This window comes from Haplochromis burtoni, unplaced genomic scaffold, assembly GCF_018398535.1.
Source record: "Haplochromis burtoni strain Fernald_Lab_line unplaced genomic scaffold, NCSU_Asbu1 Contig_96, whole genome shotgun sequence".
NCBI classification, from domain to species: domain Eukaryota; kingdom Metazoa; phylum Chordata; class Actinopteri; order Cichliformes; family Cichlidae; genus Haplochromis; species Haplochromis burtoni.
This window is the reverse complement of record NW_024582457.1, coordinates 1,631,364-1,650,582: the sequence shown is the minus strand read 5'-3', so window position 1 is coordinate 1,650,582 and position 19,219 is coordinate 1,631,364. Positions and strand designations below refer to the sequence as shown.

The following is a 19,219-nucleotide window of genomic DNA, read 5'->3' as shown; positions in this document are numbered from 1 at the left end:
CCCTTCTGTTAAATCACACACTGTCACAATCTTTTCTGAAACTAGTTAAAATGTCCTTGAATCATTGTGTACTACTTATTTTACCACACTGATTAGTGTTTTTGTGCTACACCTGGTTTGTCACTGAAATCACAGTTTGAGTGGCAAAGTAAGCTGGCTCTATGTAGGAGCACAGGGCCAGCCTGGCACCAGGCCACAACAGATGGCCATGAGTTTCACTTACAACACAACACACTGGCAGGCAGGAGTGGTGATAACACTTCTAATAATAATAATAATAATAAAAAAATTCCCAGTACCCTAGGTGACCCCCTTCAGCGCCTGGAGCTGTTTTGATTACATGTGAATCAGAGTCTGGAGAATGAGTGTGTGCGAGGAGAGATAGCTGTGATGGGATAGAGATGTTGTTAAACCATCAGCCCTACTTTCGGTCTCTCTCTCTCTCCTTGTGTCCTGACAGAGAGCTATGGCCGACTGATGAGTCATCCTCACAGGAAGGCAAGCTGAATCCGTGCATTACCTAGAAGATTTAACATTTAATTACTCCAACCTCAAATAGATTTGCAACTGTTATTCCAAGGCAGATGAGGTACTTTATGTAGCCAAGTGGACTGTCATCACTAAGTGGGCCTAGAGAGAGTCATCACAGGAACACTAAGTTCCTGACCTGTTCAGATATATTTTTTAATTCATAATTGAATGTGTATAAATATTTTGGGACACTTGGAAAAACCTCCCTTGGAATTTATTGGTCTTTATCTCATTTGGAGCCGTATAATAAATTATAGTGTTATTATACAATTTGTTCTTAAAATCTTATTTTAAACTGTTATTTTAATTGTTAAAGCTATCTTTGAGCCTTTAGCAGCAGTAAAGACACAAAAACAAAAAAAACAAACAGTGTTCGTCATCCTCCTGCATGGAATAATAAACAGCCACTCCATTTTTGTCATCTGCAACACCGCATTTTTCTTTGTATTGATCAGTATGAGTCTTTGTGAATCATAGTCGTCTAGCAGGAAGTGCCTGGATGAAGTGAGTATAGCAAAGTGGCTCTTGAAAAAAAAATTGAGTGATTGATTTGTTTTTCTTTCTTGTCTGCATCTCTGGCTCAAGCTGATCACAATTTAATCCAACAGGGCTGGTGGGAAAAGTGGGTCAGGAGGAAGTTTAGTAAACTTGGCCTAAGAGTTGTTGACTTTTTTGTGGAGTATCTCACTGCAGAGGGAAGTTTCCTTGGGGGGGAGCTGGTGTGGGTGAAAGGAAGCAGAATTGTGAAATAGTTGTATAGCCGTGAAAGAGGAAAGGAATTTTGTGTGTGTGTTTGTGTGCATTTTCTTTGTGTGTGTTTGTGTGGGGTTTTTTTTCCTGATTAAACATTATGTGTTACTGTGTTCGATTGCTTCGTTGTATTTCACCCATCCTGGATCACAGCTTAACAGCTCCCACTTAAAAAAAAAAACAAAAAAAACAAATTTTTCCTCATCTTATTTAATCATAAACACGGCAGTGAATCCCATAAGCCTCTCTGCTCAGCATTTTAATGTGTATTATCATGCTCAAACAGCATTTGCAGGCTTCACTAATGGTGCTTTGTGGCTTGTCAAAGCATCTGTGCTATGCCATCTTTTAGAAGGAATTTGCCCATTAACCAGACAGTATGAATTGTAAAGCAGCAGCACTTTTGTGTATCATCTGTTTACAAAAAGGCCATAGATTTTTCCCTAAGGGGACACAAAGCTGAATAGAAGTAGCCTTGAACACTGAGATTCCTCATCAAGTAATGAAGGTGCTCTTGTACTTGTGCCTTTACTCGGGTCTTTTTCTCAACCTCTGTTGTTTTCTTTTCCACAGGCTTTGCACCCTCACACTGAAAAAGCTGGTCGTCCTCAAAGAACTGGATAAAGAGCTGAACTCTCTGTCTATAGCTGTCAAAATACAGGTGGGTGGGTTAATCTCCCTAGTGTGATTGGAATAACAGGCTCAGTTGTAAGATCGCGGTGTGTCACCATCTGGAGTCTGTGCTTCACTGCTTCCTCTTTACTTGATGCTGTTGAATGTAATTGCAAAGCCTAGACACTGAGAAGACAAGCTAGTAATCCTGCTGGTTGATTAAAAAGAAAAAACCTCCCTAGGTGAACAGGAAGCTGTGATGAGTCACGTGCTCTCAGGTTCCTTAAATGGCAGACTGGCATTACCATGCTAAGCAGTAGCATTAGCACCTTAAGATGGATTGTGTATCTTTCATTGATTGCTTGTGCATGCACGCCTCGCCTAATCTCGGTGTTATATGCTCGGTGTTATATATATATATATATATATATATATGACACTTTATTTTTAAAAAAATCCACTCTTCGTTATTTGACCTTTTTTTTTTTAATCCCACTCTCAAAAGTACCCCCCTTTTTTTAAATATATATGTATTTAATTAAAAATTTGTCTATGTAGTACTGGACTGGACAATTCTGTTCTAGAAGGAACAAATCATCCTCTCTTTACTGTCATCCTGAAGGAGAAAAAAAGCAACCACATGTGGCTTGATCCATGAGCTACACCGTCTCCAGAGCGTGAAATCTCTCCATTTCTGCTGAGCTGCCCGGAGGACAGCAGAGCGAAGCTCTGTTCACGATGGCTCTGGAACTGGAGCATTAAATGCAATTTCTAGCAGGTTTGGTTAGAGAGAACAGAGACATTGAGGGTATAAAAGAGACAGTCGGGGAGGATGACAGAGGAAAGGAACGGCTTTGTTTTCAGTCAGTAAATGACAAAGCTTCATTACTGCATGTCATCGGGTTGTCTCTGCAGCATGGTCCGTGGCCTTCTCTATTCTTTCTCTGGGCCTCATTAGGTTAAGTGGTCTGCATGCACGCACAGAGCTCATGTAAAGACTAATCATTTGGATCGTCTGCTTAAACTGAAGCAGAAAGAATGATGACGTTGCATTTTTAGTCTGCAAAAAGTTGTTTTGTTTTTTTTCTGGCTCTTTTCAAGTAGCTACGTGTAATACATATTTTTCCATATGTTGCTTCTATGTATGTACTCCATGATCCCAAATTTTTTCCTGTCTTTTGTGTACAATTGACTGAGGCTGTGGGCAGGCCTCAGTGTCATCTGGATTATGATAGGAGAACATCATTCAATTCTCATTTTAGTGCAAGTTGTTGTCCAAAGCACTTCCATTTGCAGTATACTTAGATATGATCCAGTTATGTGTTTGTGCATGTTTGACTTACACTGTGTTGGGTAAAGGCAGAAGCTCAAAACCTTTAAAATCTATTTAATACAATTTCACATTGAGCTCTCATCCCTACCCTTAATCCTTCTCATTACTGCAACAAAAAAAGGGATGGGGGTCCAATTAAGGGAATTGAAAATGTCTAAAAAGGAAACCTTGAGACTGTATAGTTGAACTTGTTTTCACAGGCTTGTAAAGCTTGAGAGAAGGTCTGTAACATAGCCCATCTGGCCCCAGAAAGACAGTCAAAGTGTGCAGCAGGGGAGCGAGGATGAGAGAAAGGGAGGGCCAAAGGACATTCAGTACAAGCTTTCCTTGCCAAGGCTCTGTATTGTTAATGCATGTCATGCAGTTTCAGAGTGTTCTGCTTTTGTGCCTTGATTCATTGTACTAGCCAGTAAGCATGAGGGTGCATATAAGGCCTCTTTATAGAGCTCAAGTTAGTGACAAGGTCAGACTTGGACAGAGATTTGACCTTAATGTTTTATATAAATATATCCATACTTAACAAAAGCTGCAGGTACTGTCGAGGCACTGGCAGCACGTTCCTCTCTGGAGCATATCGTGCCATTAGGTTAGATAGAAAAAGAAATGAATGATTGTTAAGAGTCAGCAACGGTTAACATCCTTAAACCCTCAGTCCTTTAAAGTTTTGTGTCTCACCTTCTGCTTTTTAAATGCACATTGTTCTCTATCGCCTTTTGTGAGTTAAGCTAGAACATTGCATTGTGTTCTTGCTGCATTGAGTTTTAAAGACATAGAAGTACTTAAACCAGTTCTGGATGTGGACACAGTGGAGTGCTTAACAATTATTTTATAAAGCTAAAAAAAGAAAAAGAGTTCTTGTACCCCGGGGCAATGTCATATTAAATATGTTAAACACTTACATAAGTGATTTTCCTACTGCCATCCCACATTGTGTCATAGAAAAATAGTTTATTACCCTTTATTTTCACATGATTGCTCAGTACTAGAAACATAGCAAAAGTCTTTAAGTGTGTATAATGCAATATATGTGTGTATGCATGTGTGTGTTGTGGTGATACATATCTGCACCATTATATTGCTAAAACTTTAAAACGATGAACGAACAGTCCGATCATCTAATTACTCTTTTTTTTTCCTGGGTTGCCAGGGAAACAGTCAAAGTAGGTTCTTTGTAGAAACCTAGTTACTGCTGCTTGTACTAAAACCTTGGTACTTTCTCACTACTAACAGGTTGTGACTATGTGAGAGGATGTTTCCATAGTTCATCTGTTAAACTGTGAGTTTTAGGCTCAGCTCTATCTTCACTGTTACAGCACCTGCAGATCCCTCTGTCAGTCTCTTACTCTATTCTTTCCCACTTGTGAACAAAACTCGTGAATTACTTTTACTACTTGACTTGAGGCAACTACTCTTTCCCAACATATGGCAGGCATTCCACCCTTTTGTAACTAAGGGCAGTGGTATCAGATCCGGAGGTGCTAATTGTCATTTCACCTGCTTTACAATCAGCTGCAAACTACTTCAGCATCTACAGTGCCTATAAGTTTTATGCTTAAAAGCTGCAAATAGAATCTGTGACAAAGCTAGGTCTGGTTTAGCTTAATTTGTACAATTTGCCAAAGAATGTCTTGAAAAGGAAGCCACTTAATCACAAGGACATACAGACAGATCCACGCATTATCACTTAGAACAAGATTTTACAAGCCATCTCATCTGAAGTATATTGCAGTGTAAAGTGACCCCTCTGGTGTCTTGTGATGATTCCTCAGCACACATTCAACTATTTTATTTGGTATCTGTTACATGATTTGGCAGCTCTTGCAACAGTCAGATCCAATGTCGTACCCACTGCGTGGGACTATTCCATGAGTTTCTCTCCTGGGTATTAAGAGAGACACTGGATATCCTCACTACTCCATACTGCTCACCAAGTCTTATTTAATTCTATCATCAGATAGAGCACATACCTGAACTAAGCTTTGAGTGTTCATGACATTTTTGTAGCTGTCAATGGGATGACACAGCACTGCTACTCTGGCAAAACATCAGGAGCCAAAGGCTTGACATGCTATTTATTTCCTCATAATCACACTTTAGTTCCCACTTTTAAGTTTATAAGAGGGAGAAAAAGACGCTTAGTTGTGGAAATCTGTAATTTGGCAAGAAACACGAGAGGCTTTAATCCAAGGCATATCACAGAAATCTAAGGAACTGCTGAGGGCTGAGACAGGTCATCTGAGGACACGCTGTGTGTTGCTGTCTTTACAGTTACACTTAGGGAAGAGGCGGCGTTCAACCTGTGCCATGTAAATCCCCCGAGAATGTTAGGTCACCATATCATTGTGCCAGAACCCAGTATTAGCTTAGGTGATGAGACTTTCTCAACTGGCTTAACAGACAATTCTCTACAAGAATAGAAAGCATTAGGTAATGAAGCTAATTTTGGTTTTGAGTAGTAGCTTGAATATCAGTGGAAGTAAAAAGTGTAATACAATAGCTGTGTGAATGTATTTATACTAATAACTTTCTTAGTGTTATGCTCTTAGTTCTGCGTGAACTAGAGATCGCACTCAAAGTATGATTAAGAATACTCACAGCTGTTTCCAATATGTTGAGTATAGCAGGCTTTTGATTAGAGAGTTACTGTTTTAAATATATTAGCACAAGCTATTTAACTTATCCTAGTAGAAGCAAAGGAGTTGAGGACTGTTTGTACTAGGCTACCACAAGGCGCGAATCTGCATAAATGTGTGAATGTGAAGGAGGCTGGTACTAAAATAGGGTATGCACACTCACTCACTGTTGTCTGCATTGATAACCGGTTAAGAAAAAACACAAAATATGTGATTTGTTGGGATTTTTTTTTTGTTTTTTTACTTCATTGATTTTTGTGTCAAGGATTTTTAGTCAATTTATCAACCAAGTAGCATCTAATGATTTCATGTCTGTGATTCTTTTCTTTTTTTTTAACTGTTATTTGTTTGCCCTGATGAAAAGCAAACAAGCGCTTTCAGCCTTGGTATTGGATATCTGCCAGTACCAAGTACCTGTCCAATACCGGTGTTAAAATAAAACACTGTGGTCCTTCACCTAATTTATTTGCAGAAGTCTCATTTCGGTTCATTGCGCCATTTATGGTCTTACTAGTTCCAATTCTGTATCCTCGCAGTTTCGCTGTGGGTGCACGACTTCACATGTGCATTACTTATGTAGTGTAGCTGTAAAGCAACAGTCAAGTTGAGGACATGTCATGTTACAGAAAAAACAAAGCCTTCCAAACAAGTTAAACACTGACAGCAAAACAGACAGAAAAGACGTCGCCGTCATCAACAGAGCTTTTATCAACTCACATAACTGCTGTTGATCATAAACTATGCAAACAAATAAAGAAAAGCTGTTGCCTCCTACATGCTGTTAGCTCTCCTGCTAGGAACTTGTGCACTGCTTCTAATGTGTGGCTGCAAACAAAAAACAAATTGAATGGTTTTGATCAGTCTGTTGTCAGCATTACCTGATATATATTTTTTGAGCCGGGATTGGACCACTAGTCCTTCCCAGTGTCACATTGGAACATCCCGGTCGTGATCATCTCACCGGCCACGACTGTAACTCTAGCTGTGGTTTTAAGCAATGAAGAAGGGCTGCGAGGCAAAGCCCCCAGCACATGTCAACAGGAAAGCAGTGTTTAAATAGCTGTGCCGAACACTGACCAGGTGTTTCAAATTTCCACCAATTTCTTTCAGCTCCGGAAAGGATCCCCCGCAACACAGAACAGACAGTCGCGCCGCAAGAGGCCTTGGGAGTGTAACAGTTCCCAGTTTCAACAGCAAACACTGTCATTTTTATTTTTAGAACAGGCTTATGGTGTTTTCAAGTAAGAGTAAGTCACTCCTGGAAGTCCCTGGGTGTGATGAGTTTTTGTCTAGCATTTTTGTGACATTTTGCTTTGCTTTGTCTCCTACAGGGTTCTAAGCGTCTTCTGAGATCAAACGAGTATGTCCTCCCACCCAGTGGACTGATGGAGACAGATCTGGAGCTCACATTCTCACTGCAGGCAAGCGCTCTGACATTATACTGTGAATTCTCACACAAATATGGCGGTTACTTGAGGAGCAAGAGCGTGTGGAATCTGTTGTCTACCCCATTTATAGATCGAAGTTGTGCAGCATCTCCTGTGTTGTTCTTGTTGACATTTTTAAGGCATTTGTAGATTGCAATAGTAGAATGCAATTTATAGAGGTGAAAAAATTAAGTGGACGAGTTTTATAAAGTTGTATAAAAGATAAAAATGCACAAGTTCAGAAGAGTAAGAACTGGGTGAAATTACAGTGATGTTGAGTGAAGGCTTGATGCTGGTAAGATGGAGATGACATGTAAAGATCTGGGACAGTGTGACTTCCGAGGGAGGCGACTACATCCTAAAAGGTTGAGAAAAAAAGTGACGCATTTTTCTCATAAATGCATTTATGGGCTCTAGTTGTGAAAATTTAAATTCTTCAATGGCAGTCCAAGGAGCACAGTGGTTGGTAAAATACCAGATGTATCTGATGACTAATAATATGCCTGTTGCCACAGTATATACTGCGTTTGATGGCAGTCGTGTGTGGGGCATCTAAACATTTGTCAGATCAGGATAAAATACTGCCTGGAAGTAAAAACAGTCAGAACTGTTTTATTTTATAAGTATGCAGCAAAAGCTCTTACGTTTTACAGGACATAATGAATTTATTATTTTGCTTGTCTTACTTGATTTTTCTTATTTTCAGTACCCCCATTTTCTGAAGCGGGATGCCAATAGGCTGCAGATTATGCTGCAGAGGAGGAAACGTTACAAGAACCGAACCATCCTGGGCTACAAGACTTTGGCTGTGGGAGTTATCAATATGGCAGAGGTACTGCACAGTGCCTTAACTAAGGCAGCTATTTCACTCACTTACTTTTGTTTCATTGTAAGCTGTTCTTGAGGAACATTTCATTTTGCTTGGAGCCTGCGATGGCATTCTTCTTTCACAGTGATTGACATGGCTATTTGCTTCTGTTTATCATGTCTTGGTTGCCAGAGAGAGAGGCCCTCCTGTGATGCACGTTTTTTTTTTTCTCAGATGACTCAGTCATCACACATATTGCCGTATGAGATTATGAACCATCTGGATCTGCCTTCATATGCACTTGTATAAAAACAGTGCAGTCAGGCATGCTGTGCAGAAACACCTGAGTGAGAGCTGGATGTTTGTTTGAAGTGGAATATTTTTTTTGTCTTGATTGCAGTTCTTTAATGTGAGTACAGAGCTCAGCTGGATCCTGCACGTATCTTCGGCCATCAAACTGCTATATTTGACTTTCAAAACGGCCGTATTTGTTTTTCTGTTATCAGTGTTGATATCAGACGTTGAAACTTTGCTGCAGTCGTTCCACTGTATTCACTCTCTGCAAACAAGCAAAGATCACTGATCAATAACTGTCATCCCCTCAAAACTGTACAAAGCCGAGTGTGCTCCATGGTTGGTGTGTTTGTTTGTTTTGTTTTGGTTTGTTTGTTTGTTTTTGGTGGTGGTGGTGGTGGTGGGGGGCGTCTTCAAGACTGCCATTAGGTTTAGACATAATTATTGAGTTCTACATTTATCTGTAGAAAGAAAAAGGTGACAGTTCTCATTACAGCTCAGGATGTGCCTCTCCAAAGTTATTTTCCAGCAGGAGCCCCAGGACGGCAATTGATGGACAGACTAATGCATTATTGTATTTTAAAATACCACTCAGCTGTTGTGCTGTTGGTGCTTGCTGCAATGAAGCAACTCCCAGACCTCTATGAATAAAGCTAGATAGGCCATTATTGGATGCTGTTGGGTAATTACGTTGTCATCTGCTGTGGCGTAAACCCTCTTGTGCCCTCATTCTGAAACTATCGAAGCATTGTGTAGGAGGAAGTCGCTTATTGGACTTTGAATGGAACATTCAAAGTGCACCCCTGTCAGCGTTTGAGCAAAATGAGCCCACTCTCTGTACAGCAATTCATCAAGTGAAATATTGAAAGCACCCCACAGATGGAGCTCGGAACGAAAGCTCATTCCTTCTCATCTGATTCAAAACCGTTTATGTAAACTGTGTTATTCTGTTTGTCTGGGTGATATGCACAAATTGGCTTGGCTCCTCTAGACATTCAGTTTTTGTGCTAATGAAGATTTATTTAGAGGTAGCATAGCTGTCTGCTTGTAGTCAGTTGGTGTAAAGCAGTGTGGCAGAAGCCATTTTGATCTCTGTGGGATCGTTATCTGCTCTGTAAAGAGACAAATTCTTCCATCCTGATTGTCTGCTGCGAAAAATGTTTGTATTTTCAATATTTGATCCCTCCTGCTCCAGCGTAGCTCCAAAAGATTGATATACATAGCAAGTATCGAAGTCATGAAGTCTCAGCAAAAACATTAAAAAAAGAAAGGTATAAGGAACTTTTCAGTGAGGGACAAAAAAGGACTAAAGTGGGGGTTTTTATACCTCAGTTTTCAGCCTGTCATTTGAATGGATTCTAAAAAATTATTCCTGGCCTCAATGTTGAACTATGTCCAGGTGATGCAACACCCAACAGACGGAGGACAGATTCTGGGTCTCCATAGCAACGTAAAGGAGGCGCCAGTGCGTGTGGCGGAGATCAGCGTGTACTCTCTTTCCAGCCAGCCCATCGACCACGAGGATGGTAGCGGCCAGGCTGGCCGCAAGACCAAAACCTCAGGTGGGCACAGCAATCTCTCACCTGCCTGTGTTGGGTCTGTTAGACAGGCCTGCACCCATGCTGCCCAGCCAAGTTCTGCTTGTAATTTTAGCCAGCTCACCCTACTCAGGCCTCTTTCTTCCCTCCTTCCACATGGCTCCTATTTCCCAACTGAGGACAGAATAAACTCTATTAATCCCAGGCTGTGCTGTGGCCAAGGATATGTTATTCTCTTCAGCTGTGGTTGTAATGTTGATTTGAGAGTTGAACAGATGCAGGGCCTATTACCTTACACAACTCTAATTCTGGACTGAGGAGAAATACTGGGCCCTATTCAGATTCCGTGCTTTTATCCCGCTGTGCTGATCCGTCGCTGTTCTGGATGTTATTAGGGAGGCCGCTCTAACATAACAGATGAGCTCATGCACCAAGTATTAAACTGGTGTCACTCTGAGGGAAGAAAAGATGTTTGCCTTTCTCTCCTCTGCAGTGATCTTTAATAGCATCCATCCCACCTAGGAACGCAGAACAGGATGTTTGACGGGCAAAAGGAAGTCTGCATTAACATTTACCAAAAAAATAAAAAGTAAAGATATTCCATCACCTGATTTGCCCTCAGCTGTCAAACTAACAAACTGCCTCTTTAAAATGATGTCCAGTTCAGATGACACAGAATTTATTAACCATTAGCCCTGAAAACTAAACAAAAAGAGCTTTTCCGTGCATTTTTGTATTCTCATATATTTTGCCCATTATTCTTGTCCTGTAGCCGAAACAGTCTACTATTAACAAACAGAAGAACATTAGGCAGAAAATTGAAAAACCTTCCCCACACAAAATGTAAAACTGCCTTTGGCCTCACCCTGATATGTGTGAAAAATGGACTAAACATTTAATAACAGCCTGATTTGCATCTTATTAGCATTATGCAGTTTGGTATGTGTAAGACATTATGCTTTGCACTGGCAGGGTAAGAAGAATATTTAGTGAAGAAAACCATGTTAAACATTAAGTTTAGGAGGTTTCACTTAATAAATTCCTGACCAGAACAATTTTTAGAACCAGAACCATTGTTTTATTAGATATTGCAGTCATCTTGGATTATTGTTTCACACTTTGTATCTCTGTCTTTTAAACTTTTAGAAAAGATGTGTCTTTTCAAAACTTTAAATTTTAACCTTTTTGGTGTAATGCTGCTAATGTTAGCCTAGATATATTCCTCTAGAATTATATCTCAATGTGTGTGTGTGTGTGTGTGTGTTTGTGGTTGGCGTACCTCAGACCGCTCCCCAGATATGGATAACTATTCTGAGGACGATGACGACAGCTATTCGTCAGAGCAAGAAGCCAGTGATGACGCAGTTCACGGCCAGGTTCGTGCCAGAGAATGTTTAGATCCAGACAAATGTATAGTACATACACCAAGAAATAAAATCTCCCATATAAACAAAAGAAGTCTACATCAAATGTAATTCAGGAAATAGAGAGGGTTTTTTTCTTTGTTTATAAAAATATAAGAGAAATTGATTTTAATAATTTCTCTATTTCAGGATCTTTACGATGAGGACGACGAGGTCAGGAAGCCCAAGAAGGCCCGCAGGAAAATGATCCGAACCACTTCCATGACTAGGGTTAGTAGCTTTCTTTTCCACTGTATGCAGTTTTCCATGCTCAGCAGTCACTTTGTGAATAGCTTAAAACCTGTGTTTGCTTCTCTACAAGCTTTTAAGGGAAAGCACACACTGTGTTCCTTGTTCAGGCCATTAAGACAATGTGGACAGACGTGTAAATGAACTCAGTGAAGTGGCTAAAATGGCCTTTACATAGAACAGCTCTGAATATGTAATCCAGTGAACAGTTACCTGGAGTGGAGCTATCGTGCTTATTTAACTGTGACTTGGTATCCTTCTATTCTGTTAATCCTTCTCTTGTAACTGCATGTGGGGTTTTTTTTTCTGTTGCAGCAACCTAACTTTAAGCAGAAATTTGTGGCCTTGCTGAAGAGGTTCAAGGTGACCGATGAGGTGAGTTGCAAAAAAAAAAGGTAATTGCATTTGTTTGAACTGACACCGCATAAGAACATGTTCAATGTCAAAGCAAATGAGGGATACAGCATCCTCCTCGCTGTGCCCCCAGGAATTTCTGTCCTTCTCTTATGAAATCTTCTGGAGGTCAGCTGTGAAACTTGCATTTAGTAAATTACCCTCGAGGCAGGACGGAATAATCTCAGTATTGACTGTCTAAGCAGCATTCTGTTACATCACTGCTAATGTGCTCCTGACTAGAGGGCAATCACCAGTAGAGAAATCACTGCCACAACAGGGTTACAAGCATCATTACGCTGCATTACATTTCTCCTCACAGATGCACATTTCCATTAGCAGCGATTTATATCTGGAATCCATTAACCATCTTATTTTTTACTACTTAATGCAATACAAAATGTATTATTTAGATTTGCGCTCTTGTTATGAATAAACGTCTCTCAGCATAATGCCTTGTAATCAGGTCATCAGCAGGACATTGACAAATTGTATGCAGCAACCCCTACATGTCCATTAGTGCATAATCTGTGTTAAGCCCTTTGGATGAAAATATTATCCTTGAACTGTAAGAAATCTATAGGGAAAACCTGGAACATACCTTGTTTCTCATCTTTCTTCCTCCTTGTGTTGCAAGCAATCCAATAACTATATCAGCGAGCATGTTTCGAAAAATCCTATTCATAAAAACAAGTTATGTGGGTTTTCAGACTGAATGGGGATTCGTTTATATGTGATCAAGATCTAAAAAGTTCTGTCTGAGATATTTAACCTAGTGCTGCTTTCACCAGCATTTTTGCCAGTGTGGGGGGGGTTGTTGGATGGTTCTGGAAGCTCCAGGTGGCCCGATGATCTTTTATCACGTTCCCTGTCGCTAATCTCCTTCTTGTGGCTGCGGCTCTATAAATACATAGCCGGGAGGAGGAGAGGGGACAGACTGTGTTTGTCTGCTCCCTGCCAGCTCCTGCACTTATGGAGTGGCATTAATCACCTGATTAGTCCACAAGCCTGGCTGTGTGTAGTTCCTATGATATACATCTCCACTGTGCAGCTGGTAGAGCAAGGCTCAGCATCTTAGCACTTCGCTAACGCTCACTTTTTATTAGCTCTTCTTTGAACTAAGGCAGGACTGTATATATATTACATACAGATTTTTGTTTTACAGCTTTCACTATTCTCATTCATTCTTGAAGCTCCATTACTCCAGCTGTGAAAGTGATTAGTTTATGCACAGCGCCCAGTAACACCCTGCCCTTATTTAATCCATGGCCATAATTACAAATCCTTGATTACAGGATACTGATGATGTGTCTATCCTGTGTGGCAGGTCCTGGACTCTGACCCAGTAGACCAGACACAGGAGGTTGAGGAGGATCTGGACTTACTCTATGACAGTCTAGAGGTGTATAATCAGAGTGACAGTGGGCCAGAGATGGAGGACAATGAGAGTGTCCTGAGCACTCCTAAGCCCAAACTCAAGTATGTCTGTCTTTCATATTTTTTTTCCAGATAAAATGTTTATAGTTGAAAGTTTGTATGTGGTTATAGGGTGAACTGTTACATTTTAAAAATGTTAAATAATGATCAAAAAGTACGCATATACATTGTCGGGGAAAAGCGCCCATTCATTTTTATACTGTGATTTGATCTTGAACTTATTCTTCACCTTTAGCAGCAGTAACCATGACAGATACTTTGTGTCTGTAGGTCAGACCAGCATTCTTCTTCTGCAACCTGTTTTCAGTTCAGTAATATATTTCTAGGATGAGTGACTCTCTCTAGGTCATTCCACATAGTAGTAGTTTCAGTAGCTCTGAATGGGTCACTCTGAAAAGCAGATATTGTTTGAAGCTGTTCTGTTGTAGATTTACTGCAGTGTTTAGGGTCATTGTCCTGCTGCAGTGTCCTTTATGATGCCCAGTCATTGAGATCATCCCTATTTATGAACAGATATGTTCACCATCTCCAAGGATTTGGCTGGGAACATGAGAGTACTGCTCGCTCATGTGGTACTGACCTGCCACATCCTAAGTCATATGCTGCTTTAGTATTTATGCTGTATAAAATAAGCCTTTAAGCTACATCCAAGACCATAAACTCATAAGGGAAGTGCTTGAGTTCAGAAATAAAGTGAGAAGTAGCATTGTTTCCCATTTGACTTGTATGCAATTGGATGCCTTTTGGTAACCGGAGAAGTTGCCCTCTGCAGGCTGTAATGAAGAACAAAGGGGTGAGGCTTGAACTGTGAACTGGAAGCTATATATATGTCGATGTTTACAGGGACGGTTTGACATCAACAGATTGACAATTTATATGTTATTGATTTATAAATTTATAAATATGCTTTGGGCTTTCAGACTATTGACTGCACGTAGCTTTGAAGGTTCATAGTTTTCTAAACTACACTGTAATTGTTTGACACCTGTAGTATGGACAAGAGCAATATGAATTTTGCTTTATTAGTTCAAAAATGTTTTTTTCTTACTTTGATGCCCATTTTACTACATCTTAAAGCAAACGTTTCGATCAATCCGAAGGCTTCCCCTACTTAAACTGTTTGTTCTTGTCTAATTCAAATATTTGCTCTTGCTTCTAGGCCGTTTTTTGAAGGGATGTCTCACTCCAGCTCGCAGACAGAAATTGGAAGCATCCACAGCCAAAAAAGTCAGCAGAGAGAGATGTCATGCCCTGTGAGTTGATTAGCACGAACTCTATGAACAGACCCCTTTGCCTTTGAGTTGCACTGTTTATCTATAAAGTTCTGCCTCGCAGTTATTTTAGACGTCCTTATAAACAGTGTTACGTAAAAGACTTTCCCCTGTATTGCCCCAGTGTTTAAATTCCTGGCAGCCCTCTGTTCATATTGTGGTTCAGGGATTCCCAAGGATACTAGAGAGAAGATATTCTTAGCATGTCCGCCATGTGGACCCTGGCAGAAAAGGACTGGGTCCTGCTGTCCTTCAGAATTTATAGGGTCTGACACAAAATGACCTTTTCACCACCATCACTGCACACAAATATGCTCCCATTGCTCAGAGAGAAGATTGGATGGAGCAATCCTGAACTCCTACTCAGAAATTTATGGCCCATCTGAACAACAAGAGAGACACGTTGAGTGTGATGGCGAGAGAGCGAGAGGTGTTTATAAATATCAGGGAATCCATTTTGGCGTGTAATAAAATGGCCCAGAGCAATTCAGGCTACTACATTCTAGTCGAACTGCATAAACATGTCTTGCTGCCAGAATGTAAACTATTTAATTTAATATTTAAATAAATTACACTTTACAAGAGCCGTTCAAACAAGACGAGAATTAAAAACAGGAATGTGCCTCTTGCACTTCTGGGGTTTATATATATTACACCAAGCAGTAGTGAAATGTACAGGCACTATAGGTGAGGTATTTATATATACTTACCCTGTGAAACTGGTCGGTTACAAATCTTGCATTTCATTAATTATGACATGAGCACTTCCATTTGGAGCTTTTATTTTCACCAGAAAGGTGAGCTTCATGGTTAAAATGATCTAATGTGTTGGCATGTGTGTTTTACCCCCCAGAGTGGAGACTTTCTCACTGTGGACAGATGTAAAGTACAAGGGGTGCGATATCAGGATGACAGCGTCACAGACACAACCATTGGGGTATGTTTTTGGAACAGTCATACATTTTTTTGTTTTGTTTTTTTTATCCCCCTTCTTTCTTTCCTTCTTTTTTTTTTTTTTTACTTAATACCCTTGAGCATCCCTTTCTCACATTTTTCTTTTCCAACCCCCTACCCTCTCCACTTGAGTGCCCTTTTGCTCCCGTGGGTCTTAGTTGTTTTCCGGGAAAAAGAAAAGAGGGGAGGGAGCGTGCGAGGGCATGCAAACTAAACAGCATAGTCATCCATTATGGATCAGCAGAGCAGGCGAGGCAGCTTCATGCTGGATAAATCTTGACTGATGAGGATGGAAAGAGGGGTGTTTGTGTTTGTTTTTGTTCTTGTGCTGTCGGGTCGGTCTAACCTTGTTCATCGAACTCCAGCCGCCCCTCTGAGCCACTCACCACCCCAATCCACTGAGTGAGTTCAAACTGAATATCTAAGCTGCAGGAGCAGTGTTTCCCCAGCCACCTGCTAAGAGACCATGACTTTTTTATCTCGTATGTCATGGTCGGCTTACACCATTATCTCAAACCTCAAAAAAATGAGCTCAGCTCACCAAGCCAGTATCTTTCTACCTCCTCACCCTCCACCTCTGCTCTTTCAACTCTCGTCTTGGCAGCAGGAGGGCTACACACAAAACCACAGAAAGAGAAACTGATGCCGTTTGAATTGGAGATGCCATGCAATACCTGCGAGTGTTTAAAAAAGAAAAATTCAAAATCGGAAATATTCATTTTTAAAGGTCTTGATCTTTTAATGTGCATATGGAAGTGTGTATGCAGGAATGATATGTTTGACTGTATGTTGGACATTTTGACACTCGCCTTTAATGTGTGGTTTGATCCAAACTTTGAAGTACTTTCTAATTGTGTGCTTTACTATGCAGACACATAGAAAAGCGTTACTGTAGACACACAAATAAAACGTTAGGTGAAAATTTTGGTTGCCAGGAGACAGTTGCTGGGAAGCTCATTGGCCCATGGAGTGCATATGGAGCTTTTTTCTGACAGCAGCCGATTTGACATGAAACAGTAGATAAACAAAGCTTTAATTAGCAACACATGCTTACCTGCTCTCTTCACGTTGCAACGGCTGCTGGGAAAAAGCTCTGTTTCAACCAAATTGTAATGTGACAAATGGCTGGACTCAGCCCTGCAGGTTGAAACGTACTTTTGCATCTTTCTTCTGGATTTTTAATTTTTTTTTTTTTTTTTTTGGTCTTGTTTTTCAGTCTTTTAAGTATTTTAACTGAGCTCTGTAACTTACAGAAGAGACAAATTAGCTGTTATTTTCCATAGGCCTGGGATCATGGAGCCCTGGTTAATTTATTATTAATGCATGACTCCAGCTAATATTCGTTGTTAATAGAAATGAACTGTCATATTGTTTTATACAGTTTTGAAATGTTGAAAAAGACGTGACGTTAAATGCACTTGTGTTATTTGCACTTTATTTTTTGTTTTCCACTAATCTTGTGGTATGACTGAGTTAGATTTTCTCTCTCAAATTGATTGTCTTGAACATTTGCAAACCTACAGTGCCTGTGTTTGATAAACATTAGCGTTGTCCTCTTACAGCCCTCTTGGCTCATCTTTGCTCCCCCCCTTTTGGTTCAGGAGCCAGAGACTGACGACAGCGGGCCAGGGCCTGGGGAGGTGAGCAGCTGGGATGTTAACATTGAACGGGTGCCCTGCTCCGTTGGCAAGCTCTGCAAGACTGAGTCCCAAAACCACATGTCTCCCAGGTAAAGTGCTGATGACTACATCTGGGAATAAGCATTCAGTATAGATCTAATGTGTGTCTGCTTTAATTGTTAATTTGCTTTTCTTATAAACCGGATCATTAGGTTCTTTTTTTTCTTCCTGACTGTCATATATTTTATTCTTCGCTTGTTGTCGCCTCAGTAAAGTGGAAAACAAGCTGCAGAGACGACCTCGCAGCACCTCCATGAAAGACAGGCAGAATTCCAAGGCCCAAAGCGACAGGACCAGCAGCATGGAGTCTGAGTGCTCCCCAGACTCAAGACTCATAGCGCAGGTAGACAACGCATCCAGGATCGAGCATCAGACTCTGTTCTTTACACTTTTTTTTTTTTTTTCTTCAGTCCAGTGGAAATGTGCTGACTTGTGTCATTGTCATACTTTGCGCTCCTAATTTGTGTCAAAGGTTCCAAGGAAGTCCGTCTATGACCAACTAAACCAGATTCTCATCTCTGACGAACGCTTACCAGAGAGCATCATTCTCATCAACACTACAGAGTGGCAAGGACAGGTCTGTTTTTCTATAAGTAGCATTGAATCATGAATTCCTTTACCTTCATTTGTTCATACATGCGATAGAACCACACGGATCATGCAGAACAGGGCTTATTTTTACCCATGCACACATTACAGTGTTGCAAAAAGAGGAAAATGCAAAAAAAAATGTGTGTGCTTCCGAGTAGCATTTTTTTTCTTTTTTCCAACCCTGCCTCTGGTATATCCATTAACTCATCGTGTCCCTCTCATGTGTGTTTCTGTGCAGTATGTAGCCGAGTTGCTCCATGAACAGAGCCAGCCCATTGTGTCAACCTGCTCTGCTGCAGATGTTCAGGCTGCCTTCAACACCATCGTTACTCGCATCCAGAGATTGTGAGTCACATACATGCATACATACACACGCATTGGCTGAATGACACAGCCCATCAGATGGCGTGATTTTTATTGTTTATTTATTTATTTTTATCTCATTATCTTGAGCCAATCTTCACCGAACTATATGTGTTTGATGGCTACTCACTAGATAATTCCAGGGTGGTATTGCTCATGCTGCTAAAGCGCTCACTGTGCGTGAACCCATTCTATCAAAATACGTCCGTTTCCTCATGAAAAGCTTAAGTTCAGCTGCCTTCTCTGTTTCCTGGATCCACCTGCTCGGCTGTCATCTCCTCAGGATGTCATGTCAGTGGGAGACGAGGCTCTCTCGGTTTGCTGTACTGCTTCTGTCAAACATGTTTTTCTCCCTTATTCAGCTGAACTGCAACTTTTTAGCGCTTTGGACACCTGCTCCTCAGTCAACGCATTTACTCCAGCTGGGGCAACGTCACGCAGAGCCGCGCATGTCGCTGATGTTAACGTGCTTGCTCAGTGCTGTGCCACCGCTAACAGAATGATTGTTTTCTGAGATGTTGTCACTTGGAGTAAACACAACTTTCTTGTCTTTTTAATACCAAATGTATCAACATTCTCTTCTGCTTTAATCTCTCTTGACATTACCTAGAAATTCTTTAAGATGATCCATTATATGTTACAGCATTTAAGTACTTTTAGGGTTTGATTGCTGCTTTAGAAAGAGCTTCGTGAAACTTGAAATTATTTGCGGGTTTAAGACCCTTTTGATGAATTTTTCCTGGCTAAACTGAATTTATTCTTCTTTCTTTTTTTTGTCGTTTAACTTAAAGATGGAATTGGTCTTTGGTTTATTATTGTAGGAGTAGGATCTAAAAAATGTTGCGCCATTTGCTCTAGAAAGGCTTGTAGATACTCGCAAGTACCTAATAAATTATAGCCTATGACGTATTTTGGCTTCCCAAAAAGGTAAGACCGGTTTTAAACCAGACGGA

At 40.6% G+C, this 19,219-nt stretch overlaps 1 protein-coding gene across 3 annotated transcripts in view; it reads left to right on the top strand.

Annotated features, from left to right (window-relative positions):
* zmp:0000000755 (phosphofurin acidic cluster sorting protein 2) overlaps nt 1-19,219 on the top strand; it is a 42,777-nt gene that overhangs the window by 15,946 nt on the left and 7,612 nt on the right. For 2 of the 3 annotated variants that reach the window (XM_014335133.2, XM_014335134.2), the window contains exons 2-15: nt 1,855-1,942; nt 7,191-7,280; nt 7,993-8,118; nt 9,788-9,950; nt 11,211-11,302; nt 11,480-11,560; nt 11,894-11,953; nt 13,299-13,450; nt 14,568-14,661; nt 15,533-15,616; nt 17,196-17,362; nt 17,523-17,655; nt 17,785-17,889; nt 18,142-18,248. In XM_014335133.2, the coding sequence (XP_014190619.1) occupies nt 1,855-1,942; nt 7,191-7,280; nt 7,993-8,118; nt 9,788-9,950; nt 11,211-11,302; nt 11,480-11,560; nt 11,894-11,953; nt 13,299-13,450; nt 14,568-14,661; nt 15,533-15,616; nt 17,196-17,362; nt 17,523-17,655; nt 17,785-17,889; nt 18,142-18,248 (1,542 nt within the window). The remainder of the gene's footprint in view (nt 1-1,854; nt 1,943-7,190; nt 7,281-7,992; nt 8,119-9,787; nt 9,951-11,210; nt 11,303-11,479; nt 11,561-11,893; nt 11,954-13,298; nt 13,451-14,567; nt 14,662-15,532; nt 15,617-17,195; nt 17,363-17,522; nt 17,656-17,784; nt 17,890-18,141; nt 18,249-19,219) is intronic. The other variant, XM_042222879.1, reaches the window with a different exon arrangement.